The 24,777-nt window shown below is 53.1% G+C and overlaps 1 protein-coding gene across 1 annotated transcript in view; it reads right to left on the bottom strand.

Annotated features, from left to right (window-relative positions):
• The window catches only part of RUNX3 (RUNX family transcription factor 3), a 60,871-nt gene that overhangs the window by 20,544 nt on the left and 15,550 nt on the right, over positions 1-24,777 (bottom strand). Inside the window, exons 3-5 of the mRNA XM_084496992.1 lie at positions 17,681-17,925; positions 16,481-16,637; positions 11,491-11,595 (exon numbers count right to left, since the gene is read on the bottom strand). Of these exons, the coding sequence (XP_084353118.1) occupies positions 11,491-11,595; positions 16,481-16,637; positions 17,681-17,925 (507 nt within the window). The remainder of the gene's footprint in view (positions 1-11,490; positions 11,596-16,480; positions 16,638-17,680; positions 17,926-24,777) is intronic.

Below are 24,777 nucleotides of genomic sequence, written 5' to 3'. Positions count from 1 at the left end.
ATCCAGTTCTCATGGAATTAGGCAAAAACCCTGATTCAACGATTTCAAGGCTGGGCACTTGGGAGGAAGCAGACACATCTCAAGCACATCCAGCTGGTATTGCCTCAGTCTAGTCTGAGATCAGATTTTCAAGTGCACATATATATTAGCTGTCACTAGGTAGATCAGTGGATTTATGCCAATTTACAACAGGCAGTGAGTTAATACCTGCTATCTAACAGCTTGAAATGGGACCTGCATGGTACCAGTATAGCTGGTTTTTCCCATCTAATAACCTGTTCCATTAGGGCAAGCACATCAAATTCCTTTGGGCAACCCGGGTTAGGATATTCTGCCCTGGACAGGGAGGACCATCTGCTGGGTTCAAACCCGTGCAAGGAATATGCTGTTACAGCTGACAAACACGAGATGCACCTGATGTTGTGGGGCCATACAGCAGACAACTGGATGTAGGAGCTTTTGCCAGACAGTCCTGTGCTCTCAGTAACTCAGCACAACCCAGGTCAGATCCAAACTTTCCCAAGGTTGAGGATGCTGAGCACCGTGTTTCCCCTTTACCCTAGGACAGAGCTGGAGTGAAGCCCTGGCATTAGAATAGTAATATCCTCCAATCCCAGGACTGAGTTTCATCTCCAGAAACCAGCTGGTATATCAGATAAGTACAGGTCCTACCAAGCTTTACCAGCACTCAGAGCGCAATGCTGTAAGTGAGAGTCCCAGAGCAATGCTGCCGGCATGGCACCCCTAGGCCTCTGTACAACGCTGCTTCTCCAGAGCCAAAGCAGTGGGATCATGCACAGGCTCACCTCTCCGTGCTGCTGAGCTGCCTGCTCCACACGTGCTTTTGGGAGGCGTGCAGCTGGGAGAGCAACAGCAGCCCCAGCAAGCAGGCACAGCTCTCGGCTGCTGGCACCTTCCCACTGTTGTCATCCTTGGTGTGACGGCTTGGAGGCACCGGAGCCGCTCTTTGCTTGCTGCTTCTCCCTCCCCTCTCCTACTACAGTGCATAGATTCACTGGAAAGAGTAAGATAAAATAATGCAAAATCATGTCTAAGCACCTTCCGCTGCAGGATATGATTTATCTCCGGCTGATTGCAGAACAGGTGACTAGTCTCCGGCAGCAGAAGAGCAGGGTCTTAGGAACTAAATTTCATCTCATTCTGAGTCAAATCTTCTTCCTCCCTCCACCACATCATTAAAGTGATTGGTTGCACTGATAAGCTCTTTCGGGAGGGAGAAACGAGATGTGTCCTGCCTTGATATCTGATGTGATCTTGTGGTTTTGTTTGATAGTTCTGGTCCTTTAGCTGTTGTCTTCCCTGAAACGAAACTTGCCTTTTAGCATTGACTTTTTTCTCTCTTTCAGTCTGCGACCCTTTGCACTGTCCTCCTGAGCTTGCAAATCCTGCCCAAGGGGAGTGGGGCTGCAATGCGTCAATAAACCTGCAAGATGCAGTTCTAGCTGCAGTTCAACAAATTCTCACCAACAGAAGCTTCCACATACACATCGTGCTCCCACGTCACCCACTACACGCCAGGTTATTAGATTCACTTTACAAACAGATAAAATAAGATACAGGACAAATTGCTGGGACACCCCTTGTGAAGAACCAAAGCTTGCCAACAGCCTTGTCACAAATACTCATTTTTTGGGGGGAGGAAGGGTGTCCTGGCACCTGCATGCTGTCCCATCTCATCCCTTTGCACTTGCTTGGTTCACCCATTGGATTCAGCAGAAATTTCTTTTGCTATTTATTTTTACAGCAGCTGACACAACTTGCCCCTGTACCCAAGACCAAAACACCACTGACATCCTTCTGGAAGTAGCCTTCAATGATACTTCATTCTCCAGATGTGCCACATCCACCAGAGGATACTTTTGCTCCAGTTTAATCTCTTCTAAATACAATATCAATGTCTTGTCTACAATTCTGATTTATTTTTTTTTGTTTGTCCAAAGCCAGACCAGGATCAGGTGTGCTCTCCTACTCAGCTCAGAATCATGCCCTGGGGTTTTCCAAAGCATTCAAAAGCAGGAGGTGTTGCAACCAATTTCAAAGATTCTTTGTACAATGCAAGCAAAAATAACTTCCCTTTTCTGACTCCCAATACTGCTTTGCTTAGAAAATACTGATCATTTTTAAGTGAAATGATTTTGAAGTTGTGATACACTGGGTGATTATAAAAGCAGAGGTGGAACTTAGCATATGCACCAAATAAAATAATTAGAGGAATGAATTTACTGGAGCCCATATAATTTTGGTTGCTCTGTTAATACTTCTTTCAACGCTGGGATTACAGCCTTAAACTGTAACACCAAAGGACCAGGCAATGTGAACCCACTGCTTTGGGTACGGCCAAGCAAACTTTGCTCTTGCTGAGGAAGGTTCCGTGAGCCCCTGGCAACCGGGGAACAGCTCCGTACCCAGCCGAGGGGTGAGTGGGGCCAGAGGCTTGCACAGCCTGGCCTGCCAAAACCCAGAGCCCATCTGCTTTTCTTCCCGAGTAATTTTTGCCATCCCAGAGCCAAACCCTCACTCCCCCTACACATTGTCTCTGCTCAGAAGGGGTTAACTGGATAGCAGTACCTATAAGAAATTAGAGGAGGAGGTAGTTTAACATAATTGCTTGTGATGCATGTATCAACAGCAGTCCCAAACTGCCTCTGCAAGAAAACAATGCCCTGGATGGTCTCAGCAGATACCAAAGGGTTCAAATTCACCCGCTGGGATCAAAACACATTAGAGATGGGAATAAACACAGAGAAACCCTGCTTCACAGCAAGTACTGATTTGCAAGGACTCCCGCGTGAACTCAGAGTCCCACACCTGAGCTGTGCGGATTCAGCCCTGGCCCCAGCCCTGACCTCCTGCCTGGCCCCTGGCGAACAGGGCACCAGGGAAAATTGAAGGGACCTGGTGGATGGGGCAGGAATGGAAGGTGCAGTGACGGCACCAAGGCCCTGCCATCATCCCAACCAACATTGGCTTTTCATTTTTCTCCATTCAAAGAGCAAACAGGACATGGAAGGGTGGGATGGAGCAGGCTGGTCTCCGTGCAGGAGGCGTCCTCCATGCAAGTGCCCCATGATGACAGCTTTAAGGGACAATATAAGAAAACAGCAGTAGAACTAAAACATTAGGATATGCTGCATTTTTCTGAGGATTTCACACGCGTGCTTTGTTTCATGACACTCTGAAGATCTCATGCCCTGTTCAAAGACCCTTCTGCTCCTCCAGGTAGGAGCCTCCAGGGGGGCAGGATCTGTGTGGCAGAGCAGGAACAGAGGCCAGGGAGCTCTCCAGTGGCTGCCCGGCATGCCCAGGGCCGCACCACCGCTGGGCCAGGGGCCAGTGCAGGGAGCAGCTGCTGGGCTTCTGTGAGGGCTCATCTCGCAAGCTGAAGTGTATCCAGAGCAAACAGTTAATAACGGAAGCAAGAAACTGTCACTCAGGATTTCCTCCTCTGCTCTCTAGGGAAGGGGACAGGTCTTAAGAAGTGGGAAATCACCCTAGTTTAAGCACTGCACTCTAAATTATAAAAAATGATAGCAATTTTACAATCAACAAGTGACTGTCCAGGAAGTGGTGAGGTCATTTATTTAAATGATCTTGTTGGTTTGATTTATTTACAGGTTTTTTTTTTTTTTTTTAAATAGTTCCCAGACAGACTGGGAAACATTTGTTTATTTATATCTAGCTTAGGACAAGCAAGGGAAAAAAACAAAAGACCCTAATAATACCCCAAACTATCACCCCACGGGAGCACTTAAGCAACAATCCTGGTTTTAATTACAGAAATATCTCAAAGGCAAGTTTCATGTATCCCCCCTGAGAAACCCTTTCTGCCAAGATAAAGATCTGAAACCATATAATCCTGGCACAACGCAGCCCAAGTCCTGGTATGAATTCGAGCAGAAAAGCAATAGACCCTGTAATAATTTATTATCTCTTCTCCAAGGGCTTTCCAGACAAAATCACATCTCTGAGGACAAAAGGCACAGCAAACGTGGGGCGTCACTGCCATGGCCCTGGGCAAGCTGCAGACCACGGGGTCCCAAGACTGCCCACAGTAAGATTGCGATAGAGGATCACTTTGTCCTTACTCCTTTTTTGCCTCCGCCCTGTCACCCTGCTTGGCTGCATTCCTCTCCTCTCTACTCCCCAGCTGGTTTTAGCTGTTCCTTGCTAACGCACACCATGTCCACTATGCAGCAGATCCTGGCACCCCGTGTCACAGGCATGGGAACACCACAGGTTTTATTCCGCCACCCAGGTTCACGGAGCCAGGGGCTGCTACATCTCCCTGAGCCTCCCCGCAGCACTGCCCTACAGGTCCCCCTCGCATCTCATTTTGCTTCGAAACCATGAGACAACTGACACTTTTTCCCTTGCAGAGGAAGCGTGGTGTGGATTTATGCAAATCCCTCTGCAGCGCAGGTCCACGCAACAAAACATCCTGAAATCATCCTTCCAAAACCACCGCTGGGCTGGCAGGCAGCAGAGCTGTGTCCCCACAGGCAGGCGCCCGGCATCGCCCCGCTTGCCGGTAGCAGCTCTTCCTCTCCCGATACTGCCAGCAATTTCCTTCTCTGAAGCACACCTTACAGTGGGGCCAGGATGTGAGGAGCAAATGCATGGACCATTTAACTTCATAGTACAACCCCCATACAGCCAAATTTCTCAGAGGTAATCAGAATGTTTCTGCTTTATCTTTCTCTCTCTTTTTTTTTTTTTTTTTTTTCCCCAAATGGTGCAGGTGAGGGAAGTCCTACAGAGGTGCTGTCTGCTACAATTACTATGGAGTCAGAAATCTGGCCAGATATATTATAAACCAGAAGTCAGCAAGTAAATAACCAACACCACAATATATTAAACACACTTTTGTATTTTTTATGGCATTTAAGCCATTAAGGCATGAAACCATGATGCAGGTAAAGGAATCAGTTTTGCACAGGATGGCCATATCCTAGAAAAAGCCAACACAAGCCTGGCAAGTTGCACCACTGGGGGGCCCTGAGGAAGACCCCGCCACCAACAGTCCTCACGTCAGCCCCAGACGCTGGAGAGCACGGACGGGCTGACTCAGCTCTTCGGCCTCACCCAGCTGCCGCGCAGCACAGCCTCAGGTCTGGGCAAACTGCCTTCATCTTCAAATAAATAAATCCCCACCGTGCCTGGGGCTACAGAGGTGCTCAAGGAGTGGAGTTGGTTTTGGGGTCGAACCCGGTGCTGAACAGAGACTGCTTGCTGCAGGGACACATTGACCAACTCTGCCCCACAACCACACAAACTGAAGTATTGAAACCTCCCAACACAACCAACAGCAAATGCAAAACCCTAGGTGCTCAGCCTCACAGCCCCCTGCCCTAAGCCTGCAGGTCAATTTTGGCAGGAATGGAGACTCAGATTAGGACAGCACCATCTTATAGCAGATACCTGGTGATTTCTAGTTGCTACCATCATACTGGGATCTCTACAGAGCTTATTCTGACTAGCGGGGTGAAATATTGCACTTCTTTTCCCTTCCCTGCATAGAACAGGTTTTCAAGTTTTGCTGTTTCTAGCTGTAAATCTCAGATTCATTGGGAGCCACGAGGACGGGGAGTTCTGGGGAGAATCGCTTTCCTCACTAGCACAACCCTGTGTACCCTCTTTCTCTTTGCTTCAATCTGGAGCATCCACTGAGAATAGAATAAAAAAAACAGAACCCTCAGAATTCAAGAAAATCGATTCAGACACACCTTAAAAATAAATAAAAGCAAGAAAGCAGCTTTTCCAGGGTGGTTTGTGGAGGCGCCGATGTTTGAGGTGCCGGGGCCAGAGAGGCGCTGGGCGTGGGATGAGAACCGAGATGGAGGCGGCGAGATTGGGGTGTGGGCAGTGGAGCCGAGGTGTGTCCAGGCTGGCGGGTCCAGTGCAGGACGGGGTGGTTCAGGGCGCTGTTTTTTTTTTTTTTTTTTTTTTTTTTTTTTAATCAGTGCAGCTTCAAGGTGGATAGAGAAGCCACAGCAAGGTATGCATCATCTCAAGTAAATGCTGATACAACCCTTTCTCTTCCTCAGCTGCCACCTGGGCAGTGCAGGCGGTGCTGGAAGAAATGCTTTTAGAGAGGGTCTTGAGGTAACCTGGCATTACCAGTTAGTCTTTCTTCTCTCTCCCATTAACACCTTGCACAGGAACAGTGTTCCCATCTGCAGGAAGGAGGCTTGCTACCCTCTGCAGACCCCACGCTCTTGACTTCCCTGCTGAGAATGCGTGGCTGTGCTGCAGCTTGGACTGACATCACACGCAGGGGACAGGCGGAGAGGGAAACCCTCACCCAGCCGAGGCTCTTAAAAATATCAAAGCAGAAACCAGTGGTTCTTGGAAACAACTCAGAAACGTGGGAGGTGAGAAGCCTTTCCACCCGCCAGCTACGTGCTGTGCGAGGGGGGAGCGGGTGCTCGGGGCACAGCAGAACCACGGCCACACACTGCACCCATGGCAGGGGCGCTGCTCCCAGCACGTGTTTCCAGTGGATGTGAGGAAGGAGCCTTTTGGAAAGGTGGCCAAGGAGGGGACACCTCATGCCTGTACAGGATAGGCCCAGCCAGGAAGTCCCTGCAGGGTCAACGTGGTGGGGAGCAGGAGTCTAAATGTTTTTGCTAGGTGGAGGTGAGCCTGGCACTGATCATCTGTCCCCTCCCACTCCAAGCCCAGCAGACACTGCGCAGCACAGGGACATGCTTACTGTGGTCACACCAAGCAGGGACATGACCAAAAGCACCAAGTCTCCAACGCATGCACCCAAAACAAGCAACAGACACCAACTCGCTGCCCAGTGGCCCCCACCAACCATGTGCGCTTGCTTTGCTTCTCCTAGCCATGGCCTGTCAGTTGACCAGGGAGGGGGGAAGGCAGGAACCCCGCTGCCATCCCGCTCCTCAGCCATGGAAAACCAAGGTACAGCCCCTCCTGCCCTCATCCTCCTTTCCATCACTCGTTCAGGACAGAAGTGTAAAAGCAAGTGGGTCTGTGCTGGCACCTCAGCCCCATGCCTGCTCCCTCTTCCACATGCTTTTCTGCTGGGGCAGTGACAGGGGAAAAAGCCAGCTGTGTACAGCTTGGCCAGCACCAAACCTCAGGAACAGACCTTATCCTCCAAGCGGTCTAGGTCCTCACCATATGAGCAGAGAGGGCTCTGGACATCCTGGCACAGCTGCCCTGCACCTTGCCCACCTCCACAGCACCCATGCTCAGGGCTCGACACCCACTCACAGCCAGAGGGGTGTTTTTCACCCCCAGTGAACACAGCTGGATATTTACATGCAACCCCACAAGGGTTATGGATGGGTGATCACATCTGCTGTGGGTGCCCTTTGCTCCTCAGAGTGGCCAGGACAGCAGGGACAGGGTGGAAACAAGAAACAAGGGGTTAAGAGCTAAAGGACTTTATACGGGGAGGTTAAGGAAAGCTGAACAGCAGCAGGAAAAGTCAGAGCAAGTTAAAGACACTGAAGGAAAAAAGAAGGACTTTGCACAAGAGTTCTCAGGAGATGGGACAAAAAGCAACTATTGCTGCAAGGGGTGAGCTGGGAGGAGGACAGCAAGTGAAAAGGGTTGACAAGAAGTGACAGAAGGCAAGAGGGAAGAGCTGTAGGAAAGGAAGGGGAAGGGGAAGGCACCCAACAGGTAGGTGTGAGGGGGGAGGCCCTGGAGATGCTCTCATTTACCCAGGCATAGACTAAACATTACTGCATAGCTTCCAGCTATTCATTTTTCTGTGTTCTGCCTTCTGTGGATTATTTTGCAAGCAGGCGTGGATGCGAGAGACTGCACAAGGATTGCAGCTCAACTAAGTCAGGTTTTTGCTAAATAAAGAGCTGCAGAGAAAGGAGGGGGGAGAAGGAAATTCCACAGGAAGTTCAGATATTTTATTACTTCCTGTTTGTACGAAGTATGTCAACACTTGGCACCCAATGCACCATTTGTTTAGAGCTAAGGTGTCAACTTGAAAGAGTGTCCTTGATCTCTCCAGATCTAACCCACAATGAAGCAGAGCAAAAAAAAAAAAAAAAAAAGAAAAAAAAGGAATGAGTGAGCAGGGCACTTGGGAGCAAGCCTGCATCATGGATGATGCAGGAGATGCTCATGAACCACAGCCAACATGAGCACTTGACCAAAGCCACTGCTGCTACCAGCCCTGTGCACAGCCTGACCCTACTCTTCACTTTGCTGTGGGCTGTGACCCACAGTTTCACCATGGGTCCTCCAAACAAGCACATCTGGGTGTCTTCAACACATCGGTCTGGCTCTCCCAGTCTCCCCATCCGGGTTTTAACCACTGGCCCCGCAATGGGCTCTGGCTGCAACCCGCTTCCCTGCAGTTTCTCACCCAACTCAACTTGATTTCAAACTCCTCAGATGTTTTCTGGGCAAAGCTTTAGTTAAAAGACTTGCTCAAGGGCTGAGATGAAGTGATGGGACAGGGGTGGAAGATGAATGGGAAGCTCAGAGGTGGGGCGTGGAACAGAGCCGCGTTTCTGGCCAAAAACCCCACGAGAACGTTTGCTGGAGGAATTTCACCGCATCTGAGAAGATGATGCCCAGGGCTTTCCCAGGATACCAAGACAAATGGCCAATTCTTTCCGTATGAAGGATGCTTTTCCGCACGATCACACCAGCCCCTCCCCAGCCGTGTCCAGCCTCCAGCACCAGCCAACACCAGTCCTGCACAAGAGGAGCCGCTATGCACCACATCCTTCTCATTTGCAACAGGGCAGCCAAGAAGGGGAAAAAATATTTTTATGTATATATTTACATCTATAAATGCACCTATGTAATATCCATGCATGTATAAAAATAACTGCAAGTCCTGCTGGTGGTTCTCACCTCCCAAAACCAAGCAGTGGAGGAGAGCATGAGCTGGTGTGCATGGACAGAGATGGTTGTTACTGGAGCCTTTCCAGCTCCCTTCCCAGCAGGTGCCGGGTGCACCCAGGGGTGCTATCCCAGAGAGCCACCCAGTGGCTGGTTACCCAGGAAAACCACCTTTGGTTTCCATGACCAGGTGGGCCAGCATCGTTCTACAGCCAGGATTTCTGCAGGGACAGGAGAGCGGGGAAAGGACGGGACAAATGTAATTTTATTTTTTTAAATTTCAGGTTAATTAGAAAATGAAAACCAATGAAGTATGACAAAGGAGAGAACTTTAAAAACAAAAAAAACTTTTCCCATACAGTGTAAGACTGTATTTTCACAAGACATGAGTGAATTCCCAGTTTGACCCAGGGCTTACAAATATGACCTTTGCAGCCAACAAACCTATGACCATCTGCAAATAGCAGAAAAACTACAGCTTAGGTTTAAACTCTTCAGATCAGTAATTCATAGGATTTCGGGGGTGGAGGGCGGTTGGTAGTACAGGGATGAGGAAAAAAGATTGACTTTTAGGATCCACACAAGACAAGGAAATAAGCAACAAATAAATACTACACAGAGCTCTTTAAAGAGCCCAAATCTTCAGCACAAACATTATGAGGTACACAAATCAGAAAAAACAAAACAAAACAAAACAGCAAACTGCTGACCTTGCACGCCAGGACGGCATCCCCCAGGCAAACCAAGCAAGAGTCAGGGCCAGCTGCCCCATCCTCAGGTTTTAGCTAATTGTGCAAAATGAAGGCACTGCACCAAGGCCAAGAGTGTCCATGGCTCAAACCCACAGCTCCCTGCCTAGCTACAAATCCTGTGCCTCCGTATCAGAAAGTTTAAATTAAAGATCAGTAATGATCAACCATCGTGTTGAAATTCAAAAGGAGGAGTGGGTATGATTCAGCTTGGTTTTGGCAAGTACTGAGCGTTGGTGAAGTCAGAGCAAACCAAACGCTAAGAGTAGTAACTATCTTGCCTTGTATTATTATTTATATATTCCCTATGATGGTGATGATGATGATGATTATTATTATTAGAAAGGCGATCTGATGCAGCAGACAAGGGGCTGAGCCAGGAGTCAGGAGACCTGGTTTCTATTCCTGACATGGAACAGTTGTGCAACTCCCTGCCCAAACCCTGCCTGCTTTCTGCCTCCCAGCCTAGATTGCCCATTCCCAGGTGTTTGCAGTGCCCACCGTGACCCATGTTTGCTCTCCACTGCCACAGCACTGTAACAGGGACATGCCTTATGCTTATGGTTTAAAAAACAAAACACTAAAAAAAACACAACACAGCATTGCACTGCCTAGGTACTATCTCTGCAAACAAGCACTCCAGACCAGCAGCCCAATGGGCTTATATAAAGTCTCTAACACCCCAAGCTCCAACATTTAAAAAAAAAAGGGGAAAAAAATAAAAAATAAAAAGGGGACAAAAAGAATCAACAAAAAACAAGGCAAATAAAACTGTCTTGCAGAGGTAACAGCCTTGACCTGGCCTGACATCAAGGGTTGCCGATGGCCCAGCGACAGCATCAACAGAAAATATTTTCTAAAGCATATTTAGAAGGATCAAACTGTTTCCCTTAAATTTGGGCACTGACAGCTTTACATGCTAAGTGAACAAACTCTGCTTTATAGTGCCCAGGGTGGTGCTGAGCATGCAGGAAGGCAGAGCTGGAGCAGAAGGACAGCAACAGAGGGCTGGGAACGAGGTCCTGGGACCCCACCTCACAGGGGTCCTGACAAGCAAGTACTCAAGGAAGAGGGACAATCCTCCTGCTGACATTATTGGAGCATTTCCCCAGTCTCCTCTGATCATAGGAGAGGCACTCCAAGATGAACTTAAGCCACCCCAACTCCAAAAATCAACTGAGTGCAGCCAGTCTGCAGCTGCCATTGCAGAGACACTGCCAGCCCTGCAATATCCAGAAGACCCTTCTTGATCACAACAGAAAGATAGTTCTGTAGTTGAATCGTCTGCTTGGTTTTCTCAAGCAATGCAGCCTCCATCAGTGACCACTGCCAGCCAGAGGCTTTGACAACCTGAAAGTGAAACTGCCAACAAACAGAAGGGGAAGGTACCCTGCAAGCTCTCCTGGGCCCATGTGGACAGACAGGCAAATAGAAGCACAGAGCAGGGGAAACCTGCAAACATGTTATTAATCAGAAATTCAGCCTCTGAAGCAGGGCACAGCATCTCCAGCTTCATAACTCCCCCCACCCCAAAAATGCCTTGCACACCCCCAGGATTGAGCCTTTGTCATTTCTACTGCATCCCAAGTGCCACGAGGAGCAGGGCAGGAGAACCGCACAGACCTTGGGGGACACAGAGCACAGCAAGAGGGAACAAGCAGCAGGCAGGACACGTGTGGTGCTCCATGGAGAAAAAGAAAATGAAGACAATCCGGGCACACTCCTGGGGTTTGCCTGACCACACCATCATCTTTGCTCTGTGTGCTGCGAAAGGCAGCTGTCCTGGCTGCAGAGGCATCTTTCACCCGCGTGGCCAGGGAAAGTTCAGCCCCCTGTGGCACCCCCCCACTGCTCAGCAGCCAAATAAAACATAACTTACTTCGTGGCTCCCGGGGTCCGTCTACAGTCACTTTAATGGCTCGGTGATAGGTAGCAACTTGAGTGGGGTTGGTGAACACTGTGATCGTCAGGGTAAAGCTTTTTCCTAAGGGAAGGGGGGGGGAGAGAAAAAGAGGATATTCACATATGTTCAACTCCTTTGAGAGTAAATTGCTCCTGCTGGAGAAAACTCAGACACAAACATCTGCATACACCAAACTCCAGCACACATATCAGTTAACTTTATGAGACATTATTGTCGAGACAAAGCTCAGCCACCTCCCGCTGGGGTTCAGCTGGCTGCAGTGAAGACAGACTTGGGCCTGGTTCAGAGCAGGAGCCTGAACCTTCATGGACAGAAAAGTCACTTGTCCCCCTTCCCCTCCCCTATCCCAATATCACAGCAGCTTCCCATTGCCTCCCTGTTTGGACATTTCCCTTTTTCCCATGGGAATCCAGCCCCAAAATGCAGCGCTGCACACTGGATCCTCTCTGCAAGGGCCATATTTGGGTCCTGGCACCCATGGAATACTCCTAGAGGAAAAATCAGGCAAGATCACATCAGTTTAGATGTGATGGATGATGGCATTTGCTGGGTAAAACTGGTGGCTGTGGCCCTGCAGAGGTAGGTTTGGAGGGGAGCTACATGGGGCTCTTGGCCATGGGGGCACCTGCGGCACACAGCCCACATGTGCTTATGCCAGGCTGCAGCAGAAACTGGAAGCTGCAAAGCCTGCACTAAATATGTCCAGCTTTGTGCACCAGGACTGGCCACCACACACGTGGCCCCATGGACTGGGGGGACTGTCCTTCTGTTCTCATTCCCCCAGCCCCAAATAGAGAGCAGGAACACACTGCCAGAAAAAAAGATTTCTTACATCATCATGGTGGGCTTTTAGTGATGCTTTTGACGCACTGAGCTTTTCACTTTTTTAATTATTGGGGGAAAAAAGTGGGGGGCAGGGAGGTAGACGGTGAAAAGCTCTCCAAACCCATAATTTGCGAGAGCACAACAGTGACATTTTTTGGCAGAACACGTTTCCATTTGCAGCCCCAAACGCTTCTGGCATCGCAGAGGGCATTTTCTCCCCGTGCAGAGAGAGAAGCGGCAGCAGCAGAACGCCCCCGGCCCGGCCCCCGCTCCCCGACCCCTGCCCGTTGCTGGCGGGTCGGGGACACCATCGCCAGGCGCAGGGCTCGGCAGCGCCGGCTCCTCCTGAAAGGGCCTCGGCTCTCCCGCCCCCTCCCGGGGCAGCCCCGCAGCGTTCGGGAGTTCCGCGGGTAACGGGGCTGCTGCATGTGCGCGCAAGGGAACCGCGCCAGCCGATCCCCCAAGAGCAATCGCCGCGGGATTTCGAAGGCAGGCGGTATTTCGGAGGCAGAAAACCCAGCAGAAATCGCCCTGAAGTGCCTGCGCAATCACCCACGAGCTCCTCCAGCCTTCGCTTCACTCACAAACAGCTCCACCGAGAGCAAGAAACAGACTCCTCTCCCTCTTCCCTGGATTAGGGCTTTCCAGATCCCAACCACCATCTATAAGGGTGGATCTAAGAGTGCTCATAGTAAGAATCAGTGGTATTTATACAGCTAGACAGGAAAAGAAAAAAAAGAATAAATAGAAAAATAAATTAATCTCCTGCAGAGAACACTGAGCAGTTATCTCAGGTGGGAAGTTTCTCTACGGGAGTGTTGGGGGGTGGGGAGTAAGGCTGGCTTTAAAGCGGACGGCAAGAAGGATTTGTGAAAGCCAGAAACCAATCCATGCCCTACTTCAGCTTTCAAAATAAGCCGAAACGGTGCACAAACCTTCAGCTCATTCTCTACACAAGGAGTTTTTTTTTTGTTTGTTTGTTTTTTTACCCCCCTAAATGAAAATGTAACCCCCAAGGAAGCAGCCCGGCTGCCGACCTGCACCAAAGAGCCACACTGCCACAGCCTGCAGAGCGCGGAGGCTCCCGGGGACTGCGTTCACACAAAAACGGCCGACACAAGCAGAGTAGTTGTTAGCAAAATGTCTGCAGAAACCGAGTGCACAGATGAGGATTATTAGAAGAAATTATTTAGGAAGCTATTTCACGGGAAGGAAGGCAATGGGAGAGAGCCCTTTTGTTCGCGTGTGAGTGCAGCGCGGTGGGAGCAGGCAGCGCGGGGAGCACCCCGGGCACGCAGCGAGGGCTGAGCCGAGCTCGCAGCTCTGTGCTCAGCACTGCTACTTCCCACTAGGTGTGATTTTTATTTATTTATTTTTTTAATTTTAATTATTGTTCTTTTCCAAGCGACAATTCCCCTGCCTTTCGGTTTCACTCCCTGCTCCCCGCAGATACAAACACCTCTGCGCAGGGAGCACGGCTGCAGAGCCGAGCCGGCCGTGACATTTTGCGTCTCTAACAGCTCTCAAAAATCCTCCCATGAGTTGAAAATGACGATTATTACTCAGCACCATTTTTACTCATTTCCCGCCTTCTCGGGAAGCCGGGCTGTGGTTTCTCATTCCCACCGCTCCCCGGCCCCAGCGCCTGGGCGGCAGCAGCCGCTCGCCGGCGGCTCGAGAAGGAGCCCGGCACCCTCGGGGGGTCCGGGCAGCTCCGAGAGATGCTCCGTGGGGACGTTCCCTGGCCGGGAGAGCAGCGCACACTGCTGCATCCCCTTGCCCTTGGCTTTCATTTTATATGCTGAAATATGAGCAGAAATCTTTATTCGAGCGAAGCCGGGGACCCGGCCCTTTTCCCCTCCCTTCGTCCTGCACAGGGGGATGGTAATTTTGGAGAGGGGGAGGTAAGAACCTGCTTTTTCCCCCGCCCCCGGGCGGCTCACAGTGCTGGGTGACCCACACGATAGGAACAGAAGTGGCCGGCTCTGAACCACTTCAGCTCCTGTTTTCAAAACAAGAGCCTCGCTGGTTGTGATTCTCCTGCAGCTCAGGCACATTGACTTGCTGTTAGTCGGTGGACACAGGCTGTGCGTGTTTACAAGCACACATCTACACACCACGTATTTACACAAACTTTACACACACAGAACTCTGTTCCAACAAAATGTTCTGCAACAAATTCAGATTTCCACCAGAATTAACAAAACCAACACTGGACGTTAAGATTAAAAATCGTTTAAACTGAATTTTTAGCACTAAATATGCATCAAGTAGCCCCTTGCTGAGAAAGCACAGCCATGCACAGAGAACTAAGCACACGCTTCAAGCTGCAAGAAAACCCCACTGTGCCTCTTTCACACAGCACCAGGGAGCCTTGCTGGAGTTAGGTCTGTGCAGACACTACAAAGCCTCAGCCCGTAAGAGTAAGTAAAGAAATCCGCACTTGAGTTAAAACTTCTTGCTGGCTCCAAAGCCTGCTAGAGGCAACAGAGGTGTTTCCACTGCTGTAATGAGCATTTACCAGGACTCTGCTAGAGGAAGAAGACAATTCACCCAGCCACTTTCAGTAGACTGTAAACTACTGTTAATTCAGAGCTCGGGATTGCAGAGGAGGAAAGTTAATAATGAATTCAAGAGTCAAGTTGAGATTGGGTTGCATTCAGTTTGGAAATTTGTGTAAGGAAAATGAAAAAACAAAGAAAAGAGCCTAAGAGAATAATTGATTACAGAAATGAAAGCTTAATTCATAAAAGAAAAACATTTTCCATCCATCAACCTGCAACCAGTTAAGTGGAGAGTTTTAAAGAAACTGCAATTTGGAGAAGGAGCCAACAGGAAAAAGGAAATGTATGAAAGAATGTAAACTATTCAAGTTTCATAAAGAGGAACAAGTAAACAGTTATTACATGCAAATAATTCCTAACATCACTGCTTTTAATTAATGCAGAGAAGTCACAATACATCTGACACTGTATGTGTACATTCAAAGACTGAGAAAATGCTATCATATGTCCATTTAAAATAGTTTTTTTTTTAATTTAAATTAACAATTAAGTGGTTTAGTCCATAGTGTTTATTGGCGATGAAATGCTGAAATTCTATTTATATTACTTGAAATTCAGGTGAAATGCGGCTGTGAGGAATCGTGCAGAAGTGAAGGGCACACTGGGATCTCCTCTCAACACCCACTGGCTCTCAGTATTTTCAGGGGATTTGTTCTGCTTTTCTCAGGTAGCAGGGACTAATTTCTTTGATGATTTGTTTCCAAAAAGCCAGTACTGTGATCGGTTTAAGGATAAATGACAGAGCCAGTCTCTAGAGACAGAAGGTAAAATTTCTGTTCTAGTTTCCCGTGCAGCAAGCATAGGGAAAAACAAATGCATCTTCCCCAGAAGGCACTCACACCTGCAACTGCCCCAGTTCCTGTGTCCCTGGCAGTGGTACTGCCCACAGCAATTTGAATGAATCTCTCTGCAACCCTACTCACCGCATCTACTCCATGCAGAGCATGGAATTATTCTTCTAATAAGAACTTCAAACATTTGATTTGCACCCTTTAACAGCTAACAGAAAGGCAGATTATTGCCTCATCAGACCCCAAGTACATCCACCTGCAGAGGGGACCCAGGCTCCAGCAGTCACCTGTCTGCCTTATCTCACTGAGAAGACTCTCCATAAATTTAGAAGTACTTGGGCTGGGGCTGCCTACCAGTTCATGCATGTACACTTCTGAGTGAAACCCATGCACCTGAGAGGGGCTGCATTACAACACCACATTGGTTTTACAACAAGGTTTCTTTTCCTGCACCATCTGTGCCTGATGTCTCAGCAGAGAAAAACCCCAGGGAGGAGTGGAGCAAAGCCGCCACTAGATCTGCTCTGCAGGGAGCAGCCGGGGATGCTGCCACATCCCTCCAACTGCCCCACTGCCCACGGCCCACTCAAAAACCACTTCGGTGCTGGAGGTTTCCTCCCTGCCCGACAAGCCCAGCCCGCAGCAGCAAAACCACCTCCATTGGCTCACAAGACATATACCGTTAAAGTACAACAAACTTTTTTTTTTTCTTAGAGAAAATAAAAGCCAAATAAGAAGGCCAACCATTTCCTGGCCGATACCTACCCCTGCCGCTTCTCCCAACAAATCTGAGATCGTTAAATCTTGCTACTTGGTTTTTCATCACGGCGGAGGCATTGCGGAGCTCTGCAGAGTAGTTTTCATCATTCCCTGCCATCACCGTTACCACCGTCCCATCAGGCACATCTCCAAGGGCTACAACCTAGGGCAGGACAAAAGGATTTTAGGCTGAGTTTAACTGCGGTCTGAGCTAACCTGCCCTACGGTTTCACTCCCCTCAAGCCCCCTCAAAGATAAACCAAAACCAAAAGCAATCCGAGACCCCGAGAAGAAAAACAAATAAACAGCAAAACAACAACGAAAAAAACCTACACACTAAAAAATGGACGGGGAAGGAGAAAATGAGCTAAAACGGGGGCGTAAGAAGTAGCGAGGGGCTTCCACGTGCCGGGGGTCTGTCCGCCGCACGGCTCCGGCCGGGGCGAACCGCGGCTTTGCGGATTTGTTTTGTTCGGTTCGGGAGAAACTCGCTGCCGAGCGCGGGGCGGCTGCGCCCGGGGTCCCGGAGCGGCCGCCGAGGGGAGAAGCGACCGGCGGGCGGCGAAGCGGCCCCGGTCCGCGGAGCGGCGCCCCGCGCTCCCGGCGATAGCGCACGGCAGCGGGACTCGGTTTGTAAAAACCTCCCCGCTTCGCCGGGCTGCCCGGAGCCCGGCCCTGCTCTCCAATCCCTCCCGATTCCCCCGCCTCTCCTCCCGCTGCTCTTTTCGCTTTTTTCGCCTTGGCCCCGTTCCCCCGGCCCCAGCACCGGTCGCGCAGCGGGGCCGCCCATCCCGGTGCACCCCGTCGGGCCGCCCCGTCCCGTCCCGCGGGAGCGGAGCCGTGGGGAGGCACACGCGGCCCGGGCAGCGCAACCCGGTGCCGGCGCTCCAGCTCCTCGCTTTCTTCTTGCAGATTAGATCTCCCTTCCCTGCCTCCCTCTCTCGGGAAGGTAATTAACCTCCAGTCTCATTAAACTTCAAAGTTGCCTGAGAGCTCCTAACTGTACGGAATATCTAAGATGCGGTGACCGCAGGGCAATGCGGAGACTTGATTAAAAATAATAAAAGAGGTTCTCGTGAAGGTGATGTCAGGAGCGAGTCAAAATGAAAGGGGCGGAGGGAGAGAGGCGAGCGGGTCGGAACGGAGGGCAGGAGGGGGGTAGCGGAACCCGGCGCCCCGCAGCCGTCCCCGGAGCTCCCGGCTTACCTTGAAGGCGACGGGCAGCGTCTTGTTGCACCTCCAGTGGGACGGCAGCACAGAGCACAAGAAGTTGGGGCTGTCGGTGCGCACCAGCTCTCCGGCGTGGTCGGCCAGTACATCCACGACGGAGCGCACCTCGGGTCGCGCCCGGGCGCCCGGTGCGGCGGCCCCCAGCGCCCCGCTGTTCTCTCCCATCTTACCGCAGGGGAATGCCGTGGAGGGGGGTGTGAAGCGCCTGCTGGTGCTCGGGTCTACGGGAATACGCATCACAACAGCGGGCGTCAGGGAACCGCCGCGGCCGGGGGGGACGAAGAGGGGCCCGGCGAGGCCCGGCGCCCACCGCTCGGCTGCGGCGGGGCTCCCGCGGGGGGGCGCGGCGGGGCGGCGGGGCGCGGCGGGGGCGCTCCCCGCGGGCGGCTCGGGCAGCGGCAGTCGGGGCCCGCGCCGCCTCGCTCCGTCCCGGCAGATTTCCGTGCTCGGCGGGGCGGCCCGGGGCGAGCGGCGCGGGGGGGCTGCTCCTCCCGCCCGGCTCCGGGGCGCGTCTCCGGAGGCCTCGCTGCGGTCCCGCCCGCCCCGCCCGGGGAAAGGCGGCGCGGAGCCCCGGCACAGCCACGTCGCGGCCGGGCGCGCTCGGCTGCAGGCGGGTCCCCTCCGCCGGGCGGCCCCGAAAGCAGCTCCCCAGTGCCAGCCGCGCCGCCCGGTACCGTATTTACTGCCGGCCCCGGGGGGGCGGGCCGCGCCTGAAGGACGGGGCGCCGCGCCAATGGGGCGGCCGCGAGGGGCCTCGTCCCCGCCCGCCCGCCGGCTCCTGGGGGGCGCGGGGGCGTGGTCACACACAAAAGGGGCGGTGACTCCGCCAAAGGGGCGGGGCCTCCCTCGAGGCGGGCGTGTCCCCGCGGAGCCCCGCCCCACCGGGCCGGCCGGGCCGGCCGGGCGCACGTCGGGGCCCCGGCAGCTTCTCGCCGCCGCCGCCGCCGGGGGTTTTTGGGGGGCGGTGGGGCCGGGCTGGGGCCGGAGGCGCCGCCGTGGCCGTGTGGCGCGGCAGGCAGCGAGGCCCGTTCCTCTCCCCGCCGCGGAGCGCTCCCGGTGCCGCCGCCCGCGACCCCCGGCGCGGCTCGGTCACCGCGGGACGGGGGGAGCCGAGGCCGCGCCGCTGGGCCCCGCCGGCTCACGCCGAGGGGCGGCTCGCCCCGCAAACCGCGCTGCAAGCCGCGGCTCCCCGGCCTCCGCTTTCCGGCCCCCCAAAGCTGGAAGCCGCCCCAGCCTCGGGCGGTCCCGGGGCGCCCGCGGTGCCCGGCGGCCCCGGCCGCTCTGCGGGGGCTGCGGGTCTGGGCACGGCCGGCGGCCCCGGCCGGAATCGTTGGCGAGAAAACTCGTGGCGAAGCGGCCGGTTCTGCAGGAACAAAACGAAGGCGTCGGGCTCTCTGCGGCTGCCCGCGGAAACGCCGCGCCGCGAGGCGAGCCGCGCCGGGGGCGGGCGGGGGGCAGCGGCGGAGGGGCGCGGCGGGGATTGCTTTGCCCCGCGGCCCGGCTGGGTCGCGGCGGGGACGAGCTCCGCGCTCCGCGGTCGGGCCCGAGCGGCGCGGGGGGGCTCAGCGGCTTCCCGCAGGTTCGGGGCCGGCACTGCACGTCGGGGCTGGCGGCGGAGCGCAGCCGGCCCGGCTCCGCGCTGCGAGCAACACGGTTTCCCTTAAAACTAAAAGAAAGCAAATTCTTATTTTGACGAATTCCGCCTCGAACTGCCGAAACATTTTCCCCCGCAAGCCGCCGGGCGCGGAGGAGCTCGGGCCGGGCTCCCCTTCCGCTGCCGGCAAGAGCCGAGCCGGGGACACGACCGAAAGACAAAATCTGCGTGTGTCAAAATAAGCGAACAAAGACATAATTTAATAGGGACAAAGGAGAGAGGAGCGGAGGTTCCCTCGCGGCGGTGCCCCGTTGGTAACCGGGGCACAGAGGGAAGCTGCTCCGGCCCCGCGGAAGCCGCACCGGTGCCGGGGACAGCACCGGCCCCGAGCCGGCCCGGGGGGGCGGCCGCCGACCCCCGCGTGCCGGGCGTCTCCTGGCGGCTCCCTGCGCGGAGGCGCTGCGATCCTGCCCTTTTTAGGGGAAAGCTCGCCGGGCCGCGGGGCCGCCGCGTTCACTGCTATTTTTTGCCCCCGTGTAGCAGCGAGGGAGACGCACGCAGAAAGCGGCTGCCCCCGCTGGGCGCGGAGCCCTGGGCAGCGCTGCGGGCGGGCCGGGCTTGTCGTGGCCTCCCGCCGGGGCCGGCCGGGGCTCGATCCCCGCCGTCCCCCCGGTACCCTCGGGGATGGCACGGAGGGGTTGTGCAGGGGGCGGGCACGGCACGCCTGCGCGGCGGGGCGCGGGCAGCGCTGCAGTGCGGGCGCACGGCCGCCGGTGGGCGCCGCGGCTCCGCGCGGCGGCTCCGCGACGGGGCGGGCGCGACGGGGCTGCCCGGGCCGCTGCCGCCCCGGACCGGGGCCGTGCCGAGGCTGGGCGGGGGGCTCGGCGCTGCTCTGGCGTCGCAGAGCCCCGCCGCGGCTGCCGACGTCGTCCTGCTGCCCCCCCCCCCGCCCCCGATGTGATTTCGGTCTCGGTTCTTCCCCGCTGCGCGGGTTCTCCCCGACGGAGAGGGAGGCGCGGCCCCGGGGCTCCCGTGTTGCGCCCCCCCCCCCCCCCCGCCCGGCTGCTCTCAGACGGAGCACCGGGCTGGGACGGGACGGTGTGGGGGGTCTCGGTGGGACAGAGCTGCCTCCCCGCGGCACGATGCTCATTTCTAGGTTTACTGGCTTTACATTTCCTCCTTTTCCTGTCTTTTTATTTTTATTTTTTATTTTTTATTTTCTTTAAAGTCCTGCTGGGAACTTGCCTTTTAAGTGTCTCTCCCTAAAACCTGACATTCCTGCAGAGCATGGGCAGTGACACAGCACCTCGGCCCCCTTCTTCCCAGCCTGCTCCCCACCAGTAGAGGTGACAAGTTCTTCTCCTGTTTATAGATGCCGCGAAGTGAGAATATAATCCATTTACTGCAGCCAGGGAGGGACTGAGCACCTGCCATGGAGCACATCAAACCCATTCACGGGTTTTGGGCGCTTGTTTGGAGGAGCTGGTGTCCCCCAGCACAGGCGGGCCCGGGCCCGGCAGTGCCCAGCTGGGGGCATGCTGGTGGGCAGGAGCAGCCCGTCCTCAGGCATTTGTCCAGCTGCTGTGTGCTGACGAGCTGCTCCGCACCGGGACTCTGTAAGCACTGTGGCCACACAACACTGTCCTCCCCAGGAGGCTCTTGCTTTTCATTACGCTTTATGCAAATCTTTTTCGTCTAACCCAAATCATCCTTTGGTGAGGAGAGGTGATGCTATTTAGAGAGAGGGCACAAACCTGGATGATTTCCGTAGCCCACACTCCTGCTATTACCTCCGCCTTCAGGTATGATGGAGGCACATTCCTGCCTTATGTCAGTGTCCATTTGCAGCCCTGATGTCCATGAATTGCTCGAACCCCTTTTTATACTGGTAACAACATGCTCAAAAGGGCACCTAATTGCATCGTCTAAGTGTCCTCAAGGTACCATATAAATGCCTCCCCAAAATACCTGGAGTCAGTCACCCAAGCTGGGTATTTCCAGGTGTGAAGCATACCATGTCCTGCCCCTCCCCTGCAGCCACCCCAAAAACTACTCACACCAGCACCCTCTGATCCCCCACACTGACTTTTTTTTTACTTCTGAGCAATGGGAGGCAAGCTCACTCCCATAACCTGTTGCATTATTTTGTGGCCCTGCACTTCCCCATTGCATAGGTACAAAGCTGGCCACTGCCTTGCAGCAACACAAAATGCAACCTAAAACATCGAGCAGTGGTAAATCAGACTTCCCCCAACTATAGATTGGCTGGTCATCCCAAGACATGCAAAGCCCAGCAAAGCAACTCAGCATCTGTTCCAGCAAAGAGGTGTTCAAGCAAGAAAATGTGTCCCAGAGCTACAGAGACCCTTGGAACCAGCAAGCTCTGAGCCTGACAGGAATTATCTTTCGTTTGAATTATCCCTCAGTCTCAAAGAGGGGCTCCTGCTCCAGGTGATGGAGGGTAAAGTTAGGCACTCATGTCCGAGTGAAACACCAGGCTTTCAGCTGCCAGCCCCTGCCCTTTCCCTTTGCAGCACAGAGCCAAACGGGACAGCAACTGCCCTGGAAGCTGCGCTGGAAATGGAGAGAGAGGAACGAAGCGCACACCACTCTGTTCCTCCGCAAACCAGGAAATATCGACACTTGGGGAGTATTCCTCCAGCCCCTGCTCACTCCAGGGAAGGTTAATGTGGTATAAGACCATGGATTTGCATGGGCCTCTTTTCAAATACTTTGAAGCTACTGTTCACATTTGCAGGGAGGTCAGCAGCTCTTTAAATCATTACTTGCTGGGATTAGTTCCCTTACAGTCTCCTCTGTAGTTTTTAATTCATTTGAGCTGTTATTTAGCAGCAGAGCCACTTGCTTCAACAGCAAGGAAGTAAGTGCAGAGGCTTATAGGAAGCTTTCTATTAAAAATTCATCACAAACTGTCTCAGGAGCACAGTGCTCAGTAGGGCCATGCGGGTGTCTGGATCTATTTTGTAGTTAAGGGAAGGGGATGTGAGAGCAGCATGCAGGGAGGGAGCGTGCTATTCATTCATAAATCAAACAACAGATGCTAGGTCCAATGGGGTGCACGATGGTGACAATTTTTAACCCCTGAGTGTCACAGACAAAACAGGCTCTCACGAGGCAATTATGTGAGCCGCAGTCAGAGGCTCCTGCAGGAGGGAAGTTGTGGCACTCAGGGGAAGAAATATGGGGAAACTGGTGTGTGTGTGTGTGTGTGCGCGCGCAAAAAACAGTGCCTGCCCCAGACATAACTCACTGGGAAGCCTGTACTTGGGCGAGGGACCTGCTGTGAGACTGTCCTGCTGGTGACTCCAGCAGCGCTGCACCAGACACTGCTCTGTGGCCAGTATGCCCTGGGGCTGGGTGACACCCATAGAGAAGGGAGGAAAACCTATCTCAGCACCCGCTCACAAGGCAAGAGCTGCAATTTGACATCAATATTTGAGCCAGGGCATCCATTAACCCCATGGGAGCCACAGCTGCCCAGCTCCACCTCACTGTCTTCATAAGCAGCTCTGGAGCCTTGTGTCCAGGATCGTTGCATGGAGCAGCCAGAGCAGGAGGAAGACTCCAGCAAAAGTGTTGGATCCTGGCATGAAATGCTGCCACCCAGGAAAATCAACATGAGATTCCTACCTGGCTGCCTGGGGCCAGGTTTCTTTCACCATTTGAAGGACTAGAAAGACCACAGTTGGAGGAGTGGTTGCATTCTCTCCTTACAACTTTGGGGCTTGCCTGTCCTCCCATTTCTCCCCATTTTACACCAGTGCATTATATACCAGTCCTTACTTAAATCAGCATCCCCAGGAAGACTCTCCACATGCATGTGCACCCACATACACATCCTTGGCCACTCAGGAACCAGAGAACTGAGCCCCAGGGGCACGCACTGGGGTGAATCACGGGCAATGCCGCTGCTCCTGAGGTATTCTCAGCACTACACACCGCATGCAATGAGAGCCAGAACGCATGGCTCCCCTGGCACCAGACTTTTGCGGGCGTCCTGCACTCTGTGCAGCATGATGGGAGGGGATTTTCAAAAGCTGCAAAGTGACTTAGGAGCACGAGTGCTATTGACGTGAATCCTGTGGTTCTGAAGTCACGAAAGTGCCATTCTTCATTGTTCAGCACTGTGATTCTCCTCTCCTCACAACGGCAACAATTAAGAGCATATTCAGGGCTTACATCCTCTGTGCTATTGATAGCACAGCCGAGCTTTTTGGAGCATGGGTCCCATCTGCCACTTCCACTCCTTTTTAAAAGATCCTAATGACTGTCAGATCCTTTTAGTTCTTAATTAATTTCAGAGTTCAACTGCAAATAGGAAACAAGGCAGCTTTTGCCCTTACGCATATGAATATTACTGTTCCATTTAATGTGGTTACTGGTGGAATGCTGTTATTCATTCCTGCCTGCAATAAAAGCCACATGTTTTTAAAACTTTGCACTTGAAAAAACTTTTAGGAAAGAAATCAAGTATGTTTTGTATGCATGGCATGAGATAAAAACTAGTCATAAATATTCAAAGAACAGTTAGAGCTTTATGCTTGATTTAAACAAGTGAACAGAGAAGTACGATGGTTGAAGTAAGTGGAGAATGAAAGCCCGATGCTCCTTTAAGAATGTGTTTATGCAGAGAAAAGGAACTATTCATGCAAAGGTTATGGAGCACCTAAGGACATCCCATCTCCTCCAAAAAAATGCCCAAGGTGGATAACAACTAGAAACACAGTGCTTTTTTTCCTGAGTTATTAAGGTTTGTGGAGTTTCTGTCTCTTTGGGGGTTTCTGAGGAGTCTAGAGGGGTGCAATGCCTCTTGCCAGACCCTATGGGGGTGAGGACTCATCTTCCATGGAGACACCCCCGCGGTGCCCGCTCCCACCTTGGCAGGCAGGTGGCTGAAGTCCTGCTGAGTCTTTCACAGGGCACCTGGGATGCGGCATGGACCTCTCTCAGAGCCTAGGCAGCCCAAACCAGGAGAGAAGGGAGCAGCCTCCAGCCTCCGGGCCCCAGGCACTGCCCAGGCCACAACCGTGCACAGGGCCTCAGGTGCTGCCAGAGCCTGGGCTGGTGCCAGACCCTTCAAAACCCAAAATGCGACATGGGGAGAAATAAAAAAAAATTCCAAAGGAAAGAAAAAGGGGAAATGTCTGGATGGTGGAAAGAGGAACTGAAAGGCACATGACGACAAGAAAAGTACAACGGGGTCGATGTAAAAAAACACAGTATGATTTCTAAGCTCGAGGAGAGGCGCTCCGAGGAGCTGCTGTCACGGAAGGGCTCCCAGGCCAAGGGCTGGGGCGCTGGCAGCCCTGCACCCACACAGCTGCAGTGTGCAGGGAAACCCTGCTGCACGTGCCAGGCAAAGCAGCTCTCCCACAACACGAACAGGCTCTGGAAGGCACTTTCTTGTCTCAGAAAGTAGCCATGCTTTGGCAAACCTGCCCCATCACTTATCTCCATG

Source organism: Aythya ferina (assembly GCF_964211825.1).
Source record: "Aythya ferina genome assembly, chromosome: 24".
Taxonomy (NCBI): Eukaryota; Metazoa; Chordata; class Aves; order Anseriformes; family Anatidae; genus Aythya; species Aythya ferina.
This window is presented reverse-complemented; position numbering and strand designations above follow the sequence as displayed.